The sequence below is a fragment of the Dunckerocampus dactyliophorus genome, chromosome 4 (assembly GCF_027744805.1).
Source record: "Dunckerocampus dactyliophorus isolate RoL2022-P2 chromosome 4, RoL_Ddac_1.1, whole genome shotgun sequence".
NCBI lineage: Eukaryota > Metazoa > Chordata > Actinopteri > Syngnathiformes > Syngnathidae > Dunckerocampus > Dunckerocampus dactyliophorus.
The window spans coordinates 23,521,800-23,545,236 of record NC_072822.1 but is presented as its reverse complement, the minus strand read 5'-3'; the positions used below and the strand labels follow the sequence as shown (position 1 = coordinate 23,545,236).

At 40.7% G+C, this 23,437-nt stretch overlaps 1 protein-coding gene across 1 annotated transcript in view; it reads right to left on the bottom strand.

Moving 5' to 3' along the window:
- The window catches only part of zdhhc8b (zinc finger DHHC-type palmitoyltransferase 8b), an 86,813-nt gene that overhangs the window by 5,347 nt on the left and 58,029 nt on the right, over positions 1-23,437 (bottom strand). Inside the window, exons 2-10 of the mRNA XM_054774391.1 lie at positions 15,251-15,372; positions 9,810-9,967; positions 5,562-5,734; positions 5,351-5,453; positions 5,072-5,163; positions 4,813-4,945; positions 3,841-3,946; positions 2,515-2,621; positions 1,370-2,439 (exon numbers count right to left, since the gene is read on the bottom strand). Of these exons, the coding sequence (XP_054630366.1) occupies positions 1,370-2,439; positions 2,515-2,621; positions 3,841-3,946; positions 4,813-4,945; positions 5,072-5,163; positions 5,351-5,453; positions 5,562-5,734; positions 9,810-9,967; positions 15,251-15,372 (2,064 nt within the window). The remainder of the gene's footprint in view (positions 1-1,369; positions 2,440-2,514; positions 2,622-3,840; positions 3,947-4,812; positions 4,946-5,071; positions 5,164-5,350; positions 5,454-5,561; positions 5,735-9,809; positions 9,968-15,250; positions 15,373-23,437) is intronic.

The following is a 23,437-nucleotide window of genomic DNA, read 5'->3' as shown; positions in this document are numbered from 1 at the left end:
AACTTTATTCATCTGACAGGCATGAAAGAATACAAAATATGTTTTTTTCCTAGGAAGGCCAAACATAATCCATTCATAGAATACGCTGATGACAATGTAAGGCTAAATAAACAGGACAAACAATTTACAGTGGAACCCATTTATGTCCACGCCTCTGAGACTGGCAGACTCACGTCAACATGCCCGAAATGGTAACTAACTTTTGCCAGAAAATGAGCCAGTGTTTCCCCATACATTCCTTTATTGTAGCATCAGTTTGGACTGCCATAAATGGATTTGGCGCTGCCTATTCACCCGTGCTCATAAACACATTATAACGGGACTGTCTGTGTAGCTTGTTGTTACAACTCCGTACAGTAGATGGAAGTGTAACCTGGGATCAGTGTTGCCAACTTAGCGACTTTGTTGCTATATTTAGCGAGTATTCAGACCCCTTTGACACCCTTTTTAAAAAATGCGACTTGCAGCATTTACTGGTCTTTTTGGAGACTTGAACGTATCATATCGCTCTCCTCTACGAGCAGCGGGTCTTGACCACAATGACAATTATTCATTTGTTTTCTATGCCGCTTATGCTCACTATTTAGCCCAGCCGATGTTGGGCGAGAGGCGGGGTACGCTCAGGACCGGTCGCCAGCCAATCGCAGGGCACACACAGGCAAACAGCCATTCATACTCACCTATGGACAATTTACAATTCTCCAATTAACCTAACATGCATGTTTTTGGAATGTGGGAGGAAGCCGGCGTACCCGGAGAAAGCCCACGCACGCACGGGGAGAACATGCAAACTCCAAACAGAGATGCCCAAACAGAGATCCAAACCCAGATCTTCCAGCTCTACCGACTGTGTGGCCAACTTGCTTGCTAACTAACCACTAGGCCAGCGTGCGCCCCCACAATGACAATCTCTCGTAACTGCGCAAAAATCTAATGAAGTTGGTTAATACTGATGTACTTTTATTTTGAAGCTTACTTTGCACTGAACAGGAAGTCACTGTGTGCAAGTTTCAATGCTGTGTAACTAGACAGTAGGTATGTAACTGTTGCAGTTTGGATAATAACAATGAAAGTTCGTAATACTATAACATGTCGACATTAACAGACTGATTTGTCATTGAAATGACCCCTTGGAGTCGACATAAGCGTTCAACTTAAGCGAGCACTTTTTAGTAATAAGAAGAACATGGTGGACAAGGACAGATTGTCGACATAAGCGGGTTCCCCTGTACAGTGACTACAAATGCTACATGCTAGACAAGAGGTACAGACTCATGAATCAAGGGGAGGGGGGCTTCAAGAGGGGACCAACAGTACCCCCGGCCCCGTAAATGCATGCAGTTCCAGAGGGCTACATTAGCATTCATACCTTGACCCTCCCAGACGAGGTGAGTCTATCCTCTCCTGGGTGCTCATGTATGAGAGTTTCTGGTGGGAGTAGGAGGGAGATCGGGGCATGGCAGGGGAGTGGGGCTGGTGGGCGGGGGAGCGGTAAGGGCCCTCAGGGCCAGAGACCCTCCCGTGGTTGTTGTTGGTGCTGTTGTGATCTGTGTGCAAGGAGCTGGAGGAAGTCCTCGGGGCTCGGCCCAGAGTGGAGCCAGCCTGGCGCAATATAGGTGTTCTCTGGCCATAGCTCAGCCCCACCCCCATCAGGTTGTCTCTGGAGCCTCCGTAAGCCGGAGGTGTCGGGCCTCTGGAGCCCGCACAGCGAGGCCCGTCAGGGTAGCAGGGGTTGGGTGGGAGGCCATAGCCTCCCGAGCCTTCAAACACACCAGAGTCCTGAGCGTAGATATGTGTCTGGGAATGCCCGTGTCGCATGTGGCGCTTCTCCCGCTCCTCTCTCTCCTTCCGCTCCTGGATGGAGGCCATGATGGTTTGGGAGAGGTTGTCGTAACGCACCGGGGAGGGCTCCCTGTCGTGGAGGTGAGGGGACTGCCGGCCCACCCCCCTGGGTGGCATGGCTGGACTGTAGGTGGCGGCAACCTGCTGTCTCTGCATCTCTGGTTCCCGAATGTGGCACATTTTGGTCGGCAGGTAGGGTGAGTGGAAGCCCATTGGCGGCACGCCACGGTGGGCCAAGCACTCACTGGCAGTGGGCGGGGTGGTGCTGGGGTTGAGCAGGCTGTCATAGGATAGGCTTCCGTTGCGGTTGGAGAGCGTGTTAGGAGAGAAAACGCTCTTATAGGGGGTGGAGGTGACCGCCTGAGGCTGCAGACCCACAAGATGACCCTTCTCTGAACGCTGGTGGGCCTGCTTCAGGCTCAGAGTCCGAGAGTTGACCGGGTCCGAGTCCAGCTGGAAGGGAGACGACTTGAAGGTGCGGTGAAGGGGAGCATTAGTGTACTCTGGAAGATCCAAGTTTGGCTCGGATCGGTAGTCGTGACCCCGAACACCCTCCTCCATGATAGCTGAGGTCTTTTGGTCATCAGGCATGACAATCTGAGGAGCCAAAACAAAACATCACTAATAACGTCTTTATTTCATGCAATTATTACATAAGCACAATACAAATACCTTATCCCCTGCCGTGTGATAGTGGACTTTTGGCATGGTACCAAAGGACGGTCTGAACCTGTACATGGCTGGAGTGGAAGGATGGGTCTTACCAGACAGAGAGCTTTCTAGAACATACACAGGAAGAAGATCATAATTATCAGACTGTACAGCAGAAACTCATGCATGTCATTCCTGTAAACACACTGGTATTTATTTTATTTCGCTAAATGTTTCATTGTTTGTATTTCTTTATGCTGAATTCACAGCAGAATGGGTTTGCATTTGTTTCAAAAAATCTTTATTTATTATTACAGTATATCTAGATTTGCCATCTCTGTGTGGATATGGAGTTTGCATGTTCTCCCCGTGCGTGCGTGGGTTTTCTCTGGGTACTCCGGTTTCCTCCCACATTCCAAAAACATGCACGTTAGGTTAACTGGAGACTCTAAATTGCCCATAGGTCCATTGTCCATGAATGTGAGTGTGAATGGTTGTTTGTCTACTGTATATGTGCCCTGCGATTAGTTGGCGACCAGTCCATGGTGTACCCCGCCTCACGCCCGATGTCAGATGGGATAGGCTCCAGCTTACCCCCGCGATCCTAATGAGGACAAGCGGCATAGAAAATGGATGGATATATATCTGTATTTAATTTATAAATTTGTATGATTTCATTATTGTATTTGTATCTTTTATACTGTGTTATATGATTAATTTTTAATTATAAATAGTAAACAAGAACAGAAATGGAAAATGAAATGATAAACAAGGGGTTTTCTACATGATTCAGATTAAATAAACATAGTTCCACGACTTGTTTGTCTGAGGCTGAGAATAATGGAAGCTGCATTGTGAAATATGCCTTGCCATCTGGTTGAACCCACAGAAACAACATACGACAGACGACTGTTTTTCGTGGGAAAACGGCCCATTTTCCATTAAAAAACATTTGTAAGTATGTGGAATCCACTGTTTTCCATTATGACCGGCTGCAATACTAGAAGCTACCAGCAGGTTGTGATATTGTTCCATGGTGGGGCGCTTTCGAGCCCTCCCTAGCATGCAGCAAGACATTGGACGGAACCAACTGTGGTGTTAACCTGAACTCACTGACATGCCACGATATTTAAAAGAGGTGTGTCCCAACTACGCTTTAGTTTTTAACTGTGTTAGCCTTTTGTCTTTAAAAACACAGTGTGTTTTGATCGACACTGACACCATAGCATGCAATAAACGTAAATGACGGTGCCAAAACTATTAGCATATAGGCGGAATGACTACAGTATTGAATGGAAGCATAAAGGTACAGTGATGACTGTTGGGATGTGTTTCGGCGGTACTCACCCTCGCTGGAGGTCAGATGGTTTTTCACCTGGTTGTACCTGTCGGCTTTTGGTGGCAGTGGTGGCTGCGTTTCTTTGTCATCCAGACCATCTATGCTGCTTTTGGACTACAGGGAAGGGAGCACAATTATCAAGAACACGCAGATTAACAGTAGATGACATCATATATGTGTGTGCGCGTGTCTACACTGCAAAAAGTGATAATCTAAACAAGATCTGAAATCAATTCAGTATACATATTATACATATTGTACATATTAAGTTGGTCTAAAATAAGTTAAAGATGCCTTCAGATATTTAATCTTGCTTTGATTTGAACTTTTTGCAGTTTACTGCAAAACTGCTGCCATGTGGAAAATGTACCTCTCTACAATTAGAATTTTGTATTTAGTACAAAAAGTACAACATTTATTATTTTTCAATATTTGTATTTGTTTAATTATGTATATTTCGTTTTGAAATATTAGTTTTTATTTTTTTGATATTACACATTTCATTTTTAAATGATTTTTTGTATTATTTGTGTTTTTTGAAATAACATTTATTTTTAAAATTAATATTTTTTATTATTAGTATTTTTATACAACTGATCATAATAAATATTTCATTTTATTGTGTTTTTAATTATTTGTAGTTTTAATAGTACACATTTCACTTAAATTTTTGTGTTTGTTTTTTAATAATACACATTTCTTTTTTATTATTATTTATATTTCTTCTCATAATGCACATTTGCCTTTTTAAATTATTATCATTTATCATTTATTATTTTTTAACAATACACTTTCCAGCCCCCCCATTAAATATACAGTATGTTGTTTATCTTTGGCATTCGTGGCCTGATGAAATCCTTTTTTAAAAAATGAACATTGCAATATGTACATCGGCTGTCTCCAGTGAAAAAGGAACTGGGGAGGCAGATGCTGCAATGTGTGAATAAATAAAAGATGTGCAGTGAGTGAAAACAGCTCACCTTAGAGCTGATGATGGTGCCATGGATGCCATTGTCATTGACCTTGATCGTGATTTGCCTGTCTGAGAGGTCTGGTCTGATGAACGGGGGTTGGACTTTGATGTGAGGCTTTTTTCGAGGGTCCAGCGTGTACCTGAATTCAAGATCACATAAGCCCACATATGCTTACACAGTCTTAAACAGGCTCATTTTGGTTACGGTGTTACACGGTCTGAGCAAGTACAGTACATCGTCATGTACAACACAAAGAGTATCTTACCTTGGCGCCAGAGGGCTACACAAGATGTACTCCACGTTGCCACAACAACCTTTAGTGAAGGGATTTACTCCTCCACGAAACTTGCCCGTAACCTGAGGGACACAAGGCCTTGTTTATAGTTGTGAGAAAAAGCATGCGGACACACGCACCCCCACACAGACACAATCCCATATAGTACACCCAAGTCCAGAGGCTTCTCTGCAATACAGAAAGACAACGCTGACAGGCATTGTAATTCTTCCTAGTGAATGTGTTAACCGCCATTATTTTCCTCCTCACTTGTTCATTGGTGGTTCGACCTCGCGCCACAAGCACCATGTGGAAACCCGTTAGACCCATGACGGGAATGAAGAAAAGCCCAGCGATGCACATCACCACCAGCCTGGGCATTGAATGGTCAAGGTAAACAAAGGCCATCAGCTCCCAAACATGTACACGGACAGCTACAAATAAACAAAAGTGAAAGCAAAGGTCGTCGTTAAAAGGATACGTGACGGTTGTGTGCAGAGCTCCCAGTCTCTCCCTGTGGTGGAGGACGAAAATGAGGCCGCAGGTGAAAACTCCCATCATGTGGATGCTCAAAGACAGTAGGAAGAGGAAGAAGTAGCGATAGTTTCTTCGTCCAATGCAGTTGTTCACCCAAGGGCAGTGATGGTCGAAGTCCTGAGGAGAATGGAGGGCAATATTAAAGAACCTGCTCTATGACTCCATGTATGAAATATAATTAGATGAAATCATTAACCATCAGTCATTTATAAAGACACAAACTTGGGTTATAAGTTTATAGGTTGGTTTATAAGTATCCTCTAAAAACTGGATTTGTACCGAACACAGATCTCTGAGGAACAGATCAAAGAAATAACTTGAACTTTAAAAAATAAACTATATATATGGTTCACAAAATTGACCTGTAGTCATGTATCGGTTGACAGTATAATAATGGATATAAAGAAATAGAAAAAAAATATGAAGAAAAAGAACCAGAAGAAGAAGATTTTTTTTTTTTTTTTTATCTAACATAAATAGTCAATCACAATAAGACATAAACTAGAGAAGCACTCGGAGAGCACAGACCTCCGCCAAGCGCCATAGTTCCCCCCCATATTGCGATTCACAAGAAAATAATAAACCTACATGTTTTGGATCAGTCATTGATATTTTGTAGAACCTGTCCCGGAGTTTTTTTCCAAGTGCTCTGACCATTTTTTGTGCGGTTATATGGACAAACGCTGAAAATAGTCCTATCTGGCAATGTTGAAGCATCCTTTCAAAAATACCTGAATCCGGATCACCCCCAAAATGTAATCAGTTCTTCCACATCCCATTTACGGACAGTTTCATCCAAATCCATTCAGAACTTTTCAAATTATTTTGAGCACAGACAAACAGATACATACTGGCAAAAATATAACATCTGCACTGCGCTTGTGCGTTGCACTGCGCTTGGCGGAGGTAATAACAACCCATAGGAAAAAAAATATGTAACAAAACAAAATATAAAGCGAGGGGTACAGTAAATAAACCATAAATAGATTTTTATTACAATCTCTGAGGTTTTAGTAATACCTTTTTTTCCAGCTTTAATAGTGAATTCTTGCATTCGCCAACCATCTGCTTACGTAATATTTTGCATGGGTGCTACATTTTAGAGGTTCAAATATATTTTATATTGTCATCAGTATACATCATATCCAAACAAAATCTTGTTTTTTAATGATTATTTTAATGTATATTTAACCGTTGTATCAATCAATTTCAAGCTATAAAAAGAAAAAAAAGTAGAAGAGGAAAAAGAACTAAACGATAGTGTAATCTAATGTCTAATAGCAATAATATGTGTATAAATAATATACAACCAATATATGAATACAATACAATACAATAATACTATCATAAAAATGACAATTGAAAATGTTGAAAGTATTTCCAGACAAAGTGTGAACATAATGCAGAGGAGTGAAAGTAAACAGCTGCATAAGAAAATCACTTATCACTTTGGAGCAATGGAAAAAGGTCATTTGTTCCAATGAGTCCAGATTTGCATTGTTCCAGAGTGACCGGCACATCAGGATAGAAAACGAGGCAGATGAAGTGATGCATGCCTACAGTGCCTACTAGGATACAAGCCTGTGGGGCAGTGTTATCATCATCGTTTGCTTGACTTGGGCAGGTCAGGGTTCAACAACAGCATCCAAAAAAAAAATGAATAGACTTCATAATGGGGTGTTTTACTTCCCTGTTGACACGCACATATTTCAATATTATCACTAATCCAATCCAAACCTTAACTGTGTATTAATAATCTTTGGGACTCTGGACAGGAAATAAAACTTGTGACATTGCATAAGCTTATCTAAATGACAACACGGCTGATGCAATCAAAAGGCCAACAAAATAACTGAACGAAAAAAATGACCTTTGCAGTGGTTGGCCAGTGTATTAACCACCGAAAACAGAATTTACATATACTCAGTCTTTTCAATGTAATCATTGCTATAGTTGACAGGATTTATTGTTGGAAAATAATGCTAAAAATAATCACTTGCGTCTCTCTGAATACTCTTCACTCTCACTTTGCAGTGGTATACATACAGTACAGTATATACACACGCGTATATTTGATGGCATTTTTCCACCACCAGCTGAAACATCACAATCTACAGCAGGGGTGTCCAAAGCGCAGCCCGGGGGCCATTTGTGGCCTGCAACTGTGATTTTATCGGCCCGCAGCACGTTCTAAAAATGTAATTTAACAAGGAAACGTAAAAAAAACAAACAGAAGCAGCACAAATGGGAAAATCAATCAAAAGTCAAAATATTAAGAGAAGAGTTGCAATCTAGCAAGGAAAAAAAAGCCATAATTTCACAAGAATGAAATAATAGTATGAGGAAAAATGTCATTTTAGTAGCATGAAGTTGAAATATTAAAGAAAAAAGTATTTTTAAAGTAAAAAACAATGAATAAAGATGTCATTTTTGGAAACTTAGGTTTGGGGGGAAATGTATAACATGGGAATAAATTGAAAATATTAGGAGAAGAAAATTGAAATATTTGAAAAATTATACAAAAAAACCCCAACATCAGAAATGGAAAACAGCAGAAATTTAAAGTCAAAATATTAAGAGAAAAAAATAGTTTCTAAGTGTGAAAAAGTTGCAATTTAACGAGAATAAACTGGTAATATGAGGAAAAATATCATTTTAGTAACAATGTTTGGTAAGATAAAACAGAAACATATGAAAAAATACACTTTTTTTTTTAAAAAGATAACAAATATTATGTGAATAAAGTTATAATTATGAGAATAAATTTACAAGAGGAAAGCTGAAATTAAATAGTTGGAATTGTTTTTAAAAAGCAGCAACAATGGAAAAAACAGGTGTAATTTTTTTTAGAATAAAGTCAAAATATTAAGAAAAAAAGTCATAATCGAATGAAGAACAAAAGTCACAATTTCACAAGAATAAACTTGTATTATTATGGAAAAAAGTTCATTTTTAGTAGCATTTCACCTATATTACAAAGGTGAAATGCAGCTTTTCTTGAGCTGCATATAGCTTCTTAGCATATCTCTGTGTTGGTTTGCAAAATAGTGGCCCTTGCATCCTTTCATTTTTCAGGATGTGACCCTCACTAGAAAAAGTTTGGACACCCCTGATTTACAGCATAGTGTAAATAAAAGTAGGGCTGTCTACATGCCCTTTTTATTATTAATGTGATTTCTCTGTGCATTTATATACTTTTATATTACATGGATCCACATGTAGTCGCAATTCAGTATACATGGCACTGCAAATTTGCAGATTTTGTTAAAAAATGTTTTGCCAAAAGTCCACATGAATGTATAAATACGTGATTATACAGGTAAACTGTACAGCATACGTGTATCATTCTTAGAAAGCCCACAACTTTTACATGCTTATGTCTTTATACTTCACTGGTAATGTTTTTCGTGAAGTGTTTGTTCGTTGGTCCTTGAACGCACCATAGTTATGTGCTGTGAGATGAAAGTTTGTTTGGCTACGGAAACAATATCTTTGACAGTCAATCCAGCCTCAAAACTTGCACCGAGGTGAATACAAGATAATATATGATCGTAAGTCGTCGTTAGAATCACAACAGGTAAACAGTGTGGATCATGTAGATTATGAAGGCTTGGAGAAACGCCTTCTCTAGCCTGCTAGCCTCTTGTGCTAGCCTGACGATCAGGCTAGAAGCTCCACCGTGACTCCGATACCTTCTGTTCATGGATCGTCTTGCATTATCATCCATTAGTGTTGATTATCTATACATTTTATAGTTTAAATGTGGTTAATAAGTGTGTGAGGCATATTTAGGTCTTCAACCTGGATTGTGTTGTGAATGAACAATGGAAATTGAAGAGAGAAGGGAAGGGTTCTGGAGCTGTGTCTAATCTAATAATTACAAGTCACTTTTACCAGTATTGCAAATGTTGAAATCAGAGGAGAACGTCAACGTCAAGCTATCAGGAGGTTTTGGGGGGTGCAGTGTGTCAAAAATAGACATTTTTATGGCCGTCTCAATTACTCGGGGTTGTTCGCCATTCGCTGATCCAAAACATATCCCCCCGCAAATAGGGTTCTATGGTATACTGATCAGAATACTGTTGTGCAATTGCAGACCAGCTGAGACTTACTCCATTTTGCCTCCTTCCTTTAAGATGCAATGAACCAACAATCAGTTTCGCTACGTGTGCATATTCTCACCCACACCCACCTCCACACAGTTGTCACAGACGCTGCAATGCGAGCACCGAGGCGGCCTGTAGAAGTGACAGGTGGCGCACCATTTCATCCGGACCTGAATGCCCTTGATCTCCACGTTCTTGTAGAGGGGCGCTCGGAAGTCATCATCCTTATCCTCATCCTCGTCCGCTGTGCACACACGAACATATAGTCAGACATACACGCATGTAGTCAAGTGCGCGGACGCGATCACACGCTGCCAAAAGAGCCAAAAAAAAATCGCACTTTGAGTGAAGCTCCAGCACAGCTAACTCACCGTGCACACCTCGACCCATGCAGGTCTAACTTACAAGTTTAGACAACAACAGAGAAGAGAAGAGAACGGAAACCACAACATTTTGTGGGTTCAAATAAATAATGAACAATCAACAGTCCTTATACTGTATTTATTGAAGCAAACATCATCGGCCAATTTTGTGCAGTATTTCAGAAGCAAATCTAGCTAGGCTAACTTTTCTAATGGGATGTCTGCCGCTGCACACATTGCTATAAAACCTCAACAGACTGTAATACCCATGCTTGTGGTTAAGGAAGACACCATAGTCACCGATGCAGTTCCAATTGCCTTGTTAATGTAAGTTATCCTTACATCCTTATTTTTTTTACACAGTTAGACAGGATGTGGCAAATGGTGCTCTTATTTTGAAGGCCGGAAGTGTGTTGACAATGTCTGTAGACGGTTAAGACACGCTGGGTGCAAAACTAAATATGCCTCGTCTTATTTCATTCCGAATTTGTACGTCAGTGGGCATCATAAAAGTTACATTAACAAGCGGTAAAACAACACAGTGTACACACACACACACAGCCACACTAGCATGCTCTGCTAAACTAAGCTAACCCAGCTAGCTTCCATTCACTCTCAGTAAGAGGAGTTTTTCAGCCAATTTTCACGGGTGTTTCAGGTCGCCGTTTGGACATGTTTAGTTCGGGAGGGGGCGGGTTAGTGTTTGTGATGAGATTCCGCCAAGATTGAGCAGCCCGCCGGGGAAACACTTCCCCACACAACATTTCTTCGCCTCACAATGACTGAATTTCATTCATGTCAATTTCTACGATATTCCGCTTTTAACAGTGGATTCTGTTTTTATTGGCCAATTCCGTGGTTCCGTCCGCGATTCCGCTGAGCCCTAATTAACATCCTGGAGTGACCTATCCTGTCTCTGGACCTTAATCCCATAGATAATCTGTAGACGGGGCTGAAACGTTGAGTTGCCAAGCGACAGCCTCAAAACCTTGCGTGTTTATAGAGTATCTGTAAAGACTAGTGGAGCAAAATACCTCCTAAGATGTGTTCAACCCTGGTGGACCAACTAATAAAAGATGATAATATTAGACCTGACCTATTTAAACTGCAAGTTTATAAACTTTGAAAATGAATAGAATTCACAATGACAGTTGAATAATTCTGAGTGCAACCGTATATGTAGAATAAAAAACTGTGCTGGAAAATAACAGCACACATGAACCTCTGCTGAAGCAGAGGTATTGTGAGTGCAGCCTAATGATTGTTGCTGCTTTACAGGAAGAAACAATTGTTTCTCCAGACAGGTGCTTATCATTTACAAGAACATTTCCACACCTGCAGGGAAGGATTGAGTCACTGCTGTATGAAGCCAGATAGGACCAATGCTTGGATCAACACAGTTGGTGTGTTGCTTTGCAGGCACAATGAAAGCTTGTATATTTCTCCACATGACAAGCAGATAAAAGGCTTGTGAGACATGAGGGGATGGTGTTATTACGTACACTCAACATGGCCATTTCAGATTCATGCAGTTCAGTCAGTTCACACTGACTATAGTAGGATTTTGTACAAAAACGTAACGCACTGCAGTGAAGCGATATTTTTCTTCTTATGGTGCATGCGGTGTTTTTGTAGTAGGAGTTTTCAATGTCGCTGTGTTTGTGGATCCTGGCGTTGTGCAAAGCACAGTGACACGTACGTGCGTTGTTGGATAATAGTCCCGCTTGAAAAGTGGCAAACACTATGACATGCTACAGCGGAACCTGTTTGAATCGACATCCCTCGGACTGGCTGACTCATGTGGACGTAAGCCATTGTCTACAAAACCGAAAGTAGCCATTGCTTGCACGTTTACTTGTGACTTTGGCTAGAGACACAAGGAGAATGGGCCATAATTACGGGTTTTTGAACCTATGACAGTTTGTGCAAATGAGTGCATTTTAGATATGGAGAGAGGGATGAAAGAGTGTCTGAGAAAGAAAAAGAGACCTTTTTTCCTTTTTCCATTTGTCTTGACATAAATACAAATATGCTTTTGCAAGAAGACACAAGCGACAATGATGAAGTTAGCAATACTACAACATATGTTGACATAAACGGACCAATTTTTCATCAAAATGACCCCTATGGGTCTCACATTTTATGTCGGCAAAAGCAGTCAACCATTTACCGTATTTTCACGACCACAAGGCGCACTTAAAAGTCTTACATTTTGTCCAAAATCGGCGGGGCGCCTTATAATGCGGAGCGCCGTATGTGTGTACCGAGTTCCAAAATTTGTAAGAAAATCTGTAAGTGTTGCTGCGTGACTTTTATGAGCGCTCCGCTCGACTGACTGGGAGCCTGCCGACACGCTGCTTGTATAGAGGAAAGGATAGGTGGACGTGACTGAGGACGCTAAAGGCACGCCCCAGTAGTTATGTAAGTATATTTTTATTATGAAATGGCGCGATCTATCTATCCAACTACATCGCAAATATGGACGACGTGCCGCTCACATTCCACATCCTGGTGAACCACACTGTAGAGAAGACCAGCACGGTCGTGATACACACAACGGGACACGGAAAGTCTGCTTTTACTGTTGTGCTTGGTTGCCATGGTAATGGACAGAAACTGCTACCTGTGGTAGACGCTGACGCTGCCTAAAGAAAATTTTCCAGCCGGACTAAAGTGGCCGGAAGGAGAAAATGGCTGAGTGACGTGTACGGAAAGAAACCGGATGTTTTTTCACACGCATCACCACAAATGAACCTGGAGCTTAACATCATTCCGGGAGGCTTGACGAGGGAACTCCAACCGCTGGACATCGGTGTAAACACGGCGTTTAAAGTTACGTTGCGAGCGCCGTGGGAGCGATAGATGACAGCTAGCGAACACTGGAATGCAGCGCCGTGCTAGTTTTGCCACAATTTGTGAATGGATGTAAACACGGCGTTTAAAGTTACATTGCGAGCGGCGTGGGAGCGATGGATGACAGCTAGCGAACACAGCTTCACTAATGGATTGTGGATGCTTGGGCTAACGTGTCTGATGCACTGTTCGAGCTTTCACAAAAGCCAGCATCATTTCTGAGGCGCCGCACGGCAACGAGACTGACTGACAACGACGACAGGGAACCTGGCGTGTTTGATGGAGAACTTGCCCCGCTCTTCATTTGGGATACAAAAGATGAGGACTTTGATGGATTTGTGGATTTATCAAAAATAACGTGAGTACATTGTTAAATACTTCAATAAAGTACAACCCAACTCAGTTTTGCTCTCGCTGGCTTTTTAAAAACATACAATAGCAAGCATGCTAGCGTATTGTCGCGTTGTTCCCCGGCGTGCTTTGCGGTAGTGTTTTGGTGCGTCGCTGGGGAGCACTTCCTGTTCCCCAGCGTGCTTTGCGGTTGTGTTTTGGTACAAATGCTCTTAAAGTTACATGTTCGAGCTACATAGTTGTTAGTTATTGTTCTGCAAAAATAGAGGTAATGTCTTGTCTGTGTTTGCGTTGCTGTGTGATGTTTTTAGTTGTGCACCATGACTTAGACTGTTGTGTTGAGTGATGACCATCCTGATTTCAAGTGGGCTTGTTAAGTCGGTATGTGTTACCATGCATATCTGCGCCCAATAGCACGGTGCGCCTTGTGTATGTGTTAAATACAAAAATAGCACCTGTAGCTGAGACTGCGCCTTTTAATACGGTGCGCTTCATGGTCGTGAAAATACTGTATGTCAAGGTTAGCTTAAGTGGACACTTTTTTAGTAATAAGAACATTTGTACAAGTGGTCCTTCGCGTTCGACGTTCCATGGTTATGAACGCCGCATTGTCATAAATTAATTACAAACGTAATGTCGGTTCGTAAATACGAGACTCGCCCTAGAATCGGTTACAGCGCGTGGTGGCGGAAGGATACACGTGAAGCGCAGCGCAAGAGTGCAGTGTGTGCCTCATGATGGGCAGGATAACAACATCGCTTATTATTAGGGGTGCACGACAATTATGAGCCCGATAAATCCGATAACATTAAAAAAGTTGTTCCTATAACTGATTTAAAAAAAAGCTCCAATGAGGCGAGATTACCCATACTGTGCTGTAGGTGGGTTACCGTGAGCAAATCAAGTGCTCTTTTTCTGGGAGGTTCTGCAAACAGCCTGTCGTAACGTCCCTGGAGTTCACTTGCAAACGATCATCAATTGTGTAGGACTTCTCACTGTTTCAGAGTAAGACATTTCAACAAATGCTCTGCAAACATTCCACAATGAGGAAAAAAACCCAAAAAAACACAGCGTTTCAACACATCAAACCTTATCAGCCACCTAAAATACCACCGTCACTGACGCCCAGGGCTTGTTGCTATTGCCGCAGCGTTTGGTAAGTACAAAAACGTTTGCCAGAGACTACCCGAGGGCTAAAGTGGTCATGTAAATGATGGCGCTGGATGACCACCCCTTTACTGTCATTGAAAATACCGGCTTTTGTCAGCTAGTAAACCCCTTGGAGCCACGGTTTGTACTTCTGAACCGCCGCAATTTTCATCTTCTATGCCGCTTATCCTCACTAGGGTCGCGGGTATGTCGGGCGAGAGGCGGGGTACACCCTGGACTGGTCGCCAGTCAATCACAGCCGCCACAATTTTATATTTTGTTATACTAGTGTTAGTAGTGATGTCATGATGTTTGAGGACAAATCTACAGGTACAGTTTGTCAAATCCAACTTAGTTTGAGTCATTATTACCTCCAGATGTGCACAAACTAGTTACATTTAAATGTTAAAATAATATATATAAAAAGTTATCGGTTATCGGTATTGGTATTGTATCGGCTTGAAAACAACTTATACTACTTATTAGTTAACTTGTTGCACCTCTCTCAAGTGGCAGTGTGCCAAAGAAAAGAAAGGTCTCAACTGTTGCGACCAAAAATAAAGATAAAGGGGGTCATGGATTCCGTGCACTGTTACAAGGAGATCTGGAGGAGAAGAGGAGGTTATCCTTCGAGACTAGCCCCGGACTGTATTTTATAAACATAGGACAACCACAGGGATAAGTAATGAGTTGTTCTTTTTATTACTCTTTCGTTTAATAATCTTATTTAATCTGTTTATTATTACATTATGTACATATTATATGTCTAATTCATATGTAAGTTCATCAAACACCGAGAGATGCACACAAACCTCTGGGGTAAACGCCAGGGTCCATGAAGGTCGCCATGCTGAAGTTGGCCAAGACAAAGAGGAAGACGAGGCCATTGTAGAGAGGCACAACGGGGGAGATCACCTTAGTCAGCCAGGGGCACCTGAAGAAACACATTTAGACATTAAAAGTGTTGTTGTATTCTATTCACACACATAGACACATAGACACTTAGCATGTCTACACTGGGTTGGTTTACAAAATTTAAAATATCAAACGGCGTCCCTGGTCTAGAGCATTACAAAACAACAATACTGGGAACAGTGGTGTTTAAAGGAACAAATGTTGAGGAACTGTACTCTCCAGTGCTCTTACTGTCTGAAAGACACTTTTTCCAACGTATGACACCTAAACTATTTCAAAATTTTAGCCAGCTAGCTAGCCTCGGATTCTTTTTCCTGGGTATGTTTACCCAAATACTTGTTGCTATGCAGAGTTCATAGTGCTCATTTCTATTGGCCGATGAAGAAATGGGCTGTGCACACCCACTATGACGCTTTCTCAGCAATTTCACACAGAAGGCTGCCCAACACCAAGAAAAAGGACAAGAAGATCCAGCAGAAATAAATGATTCTAAAAAAAAAAAAAAAGCGCACTATTAGGGCAAACTTTCAGTTTACCTGACTTTTTATCACCACCAATTTATACTGTATATTAGCTCGAAATCACCCTTGGAATTCTTCATTTTCTTTGTTTCATTATACATGACCTTCTCTTTTACCTGCAGGCCATCCCTCAGTCAGTGCGATGAAATATTCACCTGCACAGATGCACAGACCGTGGTATCAGTCATTTCAGGCAATACTGTTTATGTAGGCTCGCTCTGATCAAAACATGGAGATGGTCACGGAATGAGAGCGTGTGTTCAGTATCTCGCCAGTAAAAGCAGAATGCGTTTCATAAACATATTGCTTTCCTTTGTTTTGGCCTTCTTGACATAGTGACAGATTGTTTGGGTTTGAGTCCTCACTGCAATCAATATGCTTTGACGCTAGATGGGATTACTGTTGATTACCTGTAGATCCATCTAATCAGCTCATGTTTATTTCCATCATACTTTAAACTATGACTGACCCACCTGCTAAGTGAAATGGAAGTTAGGAGAGTTTATAAGTACACAACATCAATGTCCCCCAACCTTTATTGAACCAAGGCAAGCCAATAAGACCAGAAAACGTTTCTACACTTGTCGCTAGTTGCTTTGTTTGACAAACAGAATCAAGAGGGGTCTGAATACTGGCTAAATACGATGCCATCTATTGTACCAAGTTGGTATGGCATGTTGCATTCACAGCCCATTTTAATGTGTTTATGAGAAACGGTTCACATGTAGCGCCAAATCTATTTGGGGCAGTCCGAATTTATTTGTATGAATGTATGGAAAAGACCAAAATGTTGTCAGATTGCACATTATTAACGTCGTGTCTGATCGGCTATTGAAAAGTGATGGGTTTGCAAAAAAAATGTAATTGAAACGAAATGTGATTCACTGCAAAAATCCATTTCAAGCAAGTACATCAGCAGCCATGACTCACATTTTGAATATTACAACTAAAACTAGTTTACTTTGGATGAGTCATTCTTTGGGTACAATTTCTGCAACTTTTCACATGGAACATGACTTTTGCAAGATAACATATTTCAGAAGGGTCATCAGTCAGTCAATCTGTGCTGTGCTGCAGCAACAAGTGTTCAAGACAGAAAATCTTAAAAACCTGATGAAGAAAAACTTGTTTTTCTGCCTGCCAAAAATGATACATTGGTGTGCGGTGCGATGCCGCCGAGCCAGAAGCAAGAGAGGGCAGAAATGAAGTGTAGCTGCCAGAATCTGAGATTTGAGAGCAGACAGCGAGGGAAGAAATGGTGACTGAGAGAAAGGTTGATTAGGATAACAGTCACTGATTAATTGGGTTGAAGCAATAAAATAAATAAGCACAGAGTGCTGATCAACACAGTTTTTCTGAAAATTAGGCCCAAAAAAACCTAAAGTGAGGACATGCAATGATTTTCTCTCAACTTCAAGTCTGCATGATGCTGTGCAAAGTAAAAGAAACGCCCGAATTATCTGCGATTGCATCCAAAAAGGAGATGAAGCGGTAACAGAGCGGGTATGATCAGAACTAAAATCGCCTGAACTGGCACTGCAAAGCAATGCAGCAAGTATCATAGAAATGAAAATCATATTTCATCTCTGGCTTTTGAAGAAGAAGAGGGGAATGATAGAGAAAAGGAGGATAAAGAGTAATCCACAGCTTCCTCCTCGGGCTGCCTCCATATGAGCCACTGTCAGATTGATATGAGCCAGGGAAAATTGAGATTTAAATATGAATCACCCTTTGTTTATCTCTATTGCCTCCAGCAGAAACAAAATGCTATAAAGTATGTAAAAGTTTTTGATTTGATGGTGGAATTTTCAGGAAATCTTCCAAAAAGTTAGAGCCATTGTAGAATGTCCACTGATCCTAAAGTGTAAAGTGTTTCTCTTATCTACTTGTCTTGGTCTACTTACGTCAGGGCTGTCCAGCTGTTGTTTGAGAGTTATATTATAACAAACAACATTATGTATATATTTAAAGACAAATATTTGTATTTTTATTCGTATTAGTGTCAACATTTTAGCTTTTTGTAGTTACATTATGCCTTTTTGCTCTATTTTTTTTCTCTAGTTCAGCAATGAGCCATGTTACGCAGATGCGTAAATCAAGGCTCGCAGCTCATGTTTTGTTGGTCCTTGGCGCATTTAAAAAAAAATTCACATTAAAAACACCTGTATGATTCAGGTCAAACTTGAAAAGGCTATTTCTTAGAACTGCTTTGCTATCGGAGAAGTAGTCAATGATCACATCAGGGTTTTCAAATTGCATAAAAAAATAAAAGCAATATATCTGGTTATAGCACTGAACTCTCGTCAAGGAAAACAAACAAAGAGCCAAGACTAAAAGTACACAGAGTATATATAGCAGTTGCTGCACCCCTCAACAAAGTGAAAGTTAAGTTTGAGTAGAAGTGAAAGTCGTTGTGTGAGTAAGAACAATGTATCTATTGTGTGTCTGCCTCTTCTCTGAGTATTTTTCCATCAGTTATGTGTCAGCCTTGTGAGACTCTCGTTGTGCTATGTGAGTGTACAGCTATGGACTCTACATTGATAAGGAAGGTGGACAAAGAGCACTGAATAAAAGTACACAAAGTATACGGTATATAGCATTTGCTGCATCACTCTAGAAAATGAAACAAGTCTGTGTAGAAAGCGTTAGGCTTGTGTGAGTGAGAACAATGCATCTATTGTCTGTCTGCCTCTTCTCCCAGTAGTATGTTTCCATCAATGTTGTGCGACTCTAGTTGTGCTATGTGAGTGCATGTGTCAAGAAGGCCTTCTATGAGAAGCTATTAGACTGAAAACTGAGCTAGTAGACTACATTTTTGGTGAGTTTTCCAAAAATGTTCTGTATTTTATAACTTCTTGCATTTTCTGTAAATGCGAGATGTTAAACACAATTTGTCTGTACCGCCATCTGATTTCAGCTCACAACTAACCTGCGTTCTGTCCATTCATAATGAAATGCAGTGCTTTGCCCCCTTACGTTACCCTGTAAGATTTACAAATTAATAACCTATTTTTATAGTCTGCAGTCTGGAAAGGCTGCTTGTATTTCCTTGCCTCCAACATGCTTGATTAAATCAGGCAATAAGTAAGCATACCAAGCAGTGACACCATAATGGATATGTTGCTGGACTGGCACTTCAGGAGTTGGTTAGTGGGACCGACCGTACTGAAGGAAGAATGTGTGTGTGTGTGTGTTTTAAAATGTGCATCATTAAAGCACCTTTTTTAACTACTCAATATTAGTGTAGCATGACAAATGTACCTCGAAAGCTTCCTATTCAACATTCCTAATAAGAGTAATGGACACTGTTCAGTGTGTTGGTGTGTACTTTAATCTTCCCAAAGAGAGACAACACATATGCTACAAGTCTTTAACACTGCCAAAGTGGGACCAGTGCGCAGCCATGGGTCAACTGGAATAAATGAGGCTTATGGACCAAAGACTAGAGGCTTTACTCGAGATGTACAGCTACTATGTTCTGGTATTTAGACCGCAGTAGCAAGGACACTGAGCGCTGCCAACGTGCAGCTGGTGCCGGTGTGTGTGTGTGTGTGTGTCTGTGTGTGTGTGCGTGTGAACGTGAATCTCTGCCAGCCAGAAATTCATAACGATGTGAAACCCAAGCTGGGCATTAGATTTGAGAGGGCGGATTGAGACGAGCTGGTCAAGCGGCGCTTAGACAAGGCTGCTCAGGGAAGTAAATCCTGCAGAAGTTGTCACATGTGTCACATTTCTAAAGTCTCATTCTACAAAAGACAGTAACCTGCATGTGTGGTCACTGCCAAGCACTAGGAGTTAGCAGGGGAAGCCGTTGAGGGACGTTTGGCAAGTTTGGTGTTGCTCAGAGTGCCACAGAGATTACAGCGAGTCATGGTAAGCACCCCAGAAATCTATACTGTACTAGTAAACAAGAGATTTTTCTTCGGGTTTTTGAAAGTTTTTGAAAGCACGTACAGATGCCAACACTGTCAAAACAATCCCTGTTTATACAATCCTTCCAAAACAAATGTAAACACTCTAATATGTACTATCAGGCCACTTGTTAGCAATGTCACTTTGTAACGAAACAAAATGCACAAGTGCAGTCATACCAAGAACCATCTTTTAGATACCCTTTGTTAGTGAAGATCAGGGGTGTCCAAAGTGCAGCCCGGGGTCTATTTACAGCCCGCAGCTGTTTTTCTTATTGGCCCTTGGCACATTCTAAAAATATGATTAAACTACAAAATAAAATTAAAAAAACACAACAAAAATGAAAAAAAAAAAAACCCACCAAAAACAGTAACTTCACAAGAATAAAGACAAAATGACTGGCAAATAAAGTCATAATATTAAGACAAAACATAGAATTGAAATATTAAATACAACAATATGTCATTAAAAAAAGTTGTAATATTAATATTAAAAGTAACAAACAAAACAAAGAATAAAGTTGAATTTTTTGGGGAAATTAGGTACAGTAAAAGTTACAATATTACATTATTGTTATATAAAATGTAAAGTATTAATAAAAAAATATGAGCATAAAGACATAATATTAAAATAAAATTTAGATATTTGTAAAAATAATTAAAAAAAAAGGAAAAATAAAGGTATACAGTGGAAGAGAGAATCTCTATTGCCTTATGGCTGAATATCAGTGAAAAGCAAGACGGGTCATTGACCTACATACACGCACCTAAATGAACAATGACCCGTCACCATGTGGTCCGTCCTCTTCAGTATAATGCATAACGCTTTTGCTTGTTATCTGCTAGTGCCATCTGCAAGCGCTTCAATCCCAACCGGCGAGGTCAGAGCAGTTCTCTTCACACTTCCTGCGGAAAGCTGAGATTGAGCTTGGACTGGAGACACACACACACACACACACACACACACACACACACACACACACACAATTTACACAGCTCTCCAGAGAACGGAGCAATCCTCTCAGCCTGCAGCCCGACACCATGTGGGGATGTTAATCACGCTGAGTATGTTGTGCGCAAAGTCTGATGATGACTGTTGTGACGTGTTGTAAAATATGAATGGGACAAAGAGGAGCGCTTGTGTGAAACAGTTTGTTGTTCCCTGTCAAACTCATTCAAGATGAGACTGTATCCTAAGTGACGTTACATACAGTCATGCGCTGCTCTGTGGGCTGCTGGCACTTTCTAAGAGATCAGCTGCTTGCCTTCTGTTCACGCTGATGTTGACTATAATAACAACCACCCACCAAGCAGAAAAAGCTCTATTTGGAAATGTGATTTACACAGCTCCCCCGTCTGCCATTGCTAACCGTACTGAAATATTTGGTAAAAGAATGTTGTTTGCCGATGTACATTCTAGATGCACTTGAAATGTGTTTTGCAGCCAGATGCTGATGAGTGGAACGGGTTGGAAGATAATACAGTCGACCTTCACCACTTCACCACTTTGTACAGTGTTTAGTGGTTTCACTCTATAACGTTTTTTCAAAATATACAAATTAATAAATCATCACCGTGTCGTGGTTGACTACGGCCAATTATTAGTAAAAAAAAAAAAAGATCCTTATTTAAGCACTTTTTATGTATTGTTGGACTAAATTAAGCATTTTCAAGCATAAAAATACAAATATACAGTAAGGCATTCTACACTGGTCACTAGGTGTTAGTAAAGTATTCAAGTATTCAAGTATTCAAGAGTTTTTATTGTCATGTGCATGGTAAAACAGCAGTTATACCATGCAATGAAAATCTTATTCTGTTCATACTCCCAAGAAAAGAAAGGAAACACAAGAAAGAATAAGAACATAAGAAACATAAACACATAAACATATATACCAATAAATTAAGCAATAAGTAATGTTACATTGATGAGACAATAGCTGCCACAGGAAGTACTTACTGTCCAGAACTGGAAGTAGAAAAGGAACAACAAGGAGCTCTCCCAATGCTAACGTGTCAGTCTATATTACCTCTTATTTATGCCTTATATGTCTTATTTTCTCTTATCATGTCTACTATATTAGGTAATACGAGTGTAAAGGTGACTGAAGGGGTGTTATGTCATGTGTAGAGGGCTCTAATAATGTTAAAACCCGTATTTAGAAGGTCATAAACAGGTTATCTTTGCTCCAAGTATGGAAATATTTGATTTATAAATAAGGAATCCTACTTCACGCAAATTCACTTATCGCGGTCAGGTCTGGAACTGATTAACTGCGATAAACGCGGCATTACTGTATTGTACACAAATGCTGGTATCTACAGATTCTCTAGTGATTTCCAACCTTTACTGAGTTGAAGTACAACATAACTATCACAGCACACCACAAAAAAAAAATTGAAAGATGAACAAATTCGTATTATTTGTAGTAAATGAACAATTTTCAGACCAATTAAGAACTGGAATAATTTCCCACACACAGCAGTTGGGAAGGACTGCACTATACCACAATCATGTGAAAATGTGAGGACACCCCAAGGTGTAACTCTTCTATTCCTGAACCGCTGCACATGGAAAGGTGAAAATTTGTCAAAACATGACAAATTTTGATATCAACCCCCAAAGTTTGATCCCATAGGTCAAACTGACTTGAAAGTCAAGAATCGCCACAAAATTTGGTTGTGTACATACCTGGCATGAATGTGCCACGACACTGTGGTTTGGCATCTCTGTTTTACACTACCAAAAAGAAAGCTTGCATACTCAACACATGCCGTTGGTGTTTCCTGAGCAGTCATAACCGAACGCCAAGGTGAATTATTAATTCACAGATGGATAGTTTGGAAAGTCAGCACTGCACAACTGTGTTTCTCAGTAAAATCGCAAGCGTGTCTAAAAGTTTTTAAAAACGCCAGCATTGTCATGCTTTTGCAAACAGCGAAAGATGTTTGCTGCTCTAGATAAAGACGAACTTGATGAATAATTGTTCTGTGTTTCATCCCCAGTTGACATCGCTTCTGTCAAGGGGCGGGACAGCGAGGCACACGTGCAGCTGCTTGGCAATTAGTGCCTTTCTTAAGCACAGCGGCTGCAGCAGGAAGAAATCGGATCGTACCTTCAGTATTCCTCGACAGCCCTCGAGAGATTCAACTACCCTCAGTGCTGTGAGAGTTCCTGTTCTTCTTTTTACTATTCACCCCTTTTACCTTCCACCTGACGCAATCTGGTTTATGTTTCTCATTTCATTTATCATTAGCTACGCGTGCGTCTTCCTACTTTGTTACTGTGAAGAAAAATTAACTGAAAATTTAAAAAAAAGTACAAAGCGGGTAACAAATTGCAGGATGCCCAGTGTCATGCTTCTTGACATTACTCATGTAACTCAAACTCAACATATACTCACGTATATACAAGTGTGATATTAACAATGATATGCAAATTAAAGCGTCTTCAGGTGTAGGTGCAGCTTTGTGGGAATGTGGATGCAAACAAGATGCAAAGAAACAAAAACTGCCCTATTTATGAGATTGTTCTCGTGTGAACAGACCAGGCTGCAGCAGCTCAAATGATTAGACACTGTACATCATATGTGTCAACATCAGGCCTGTGGGCCAAATCTGGCCCGCGCTGCAATTTATTACGGCCTGCGGA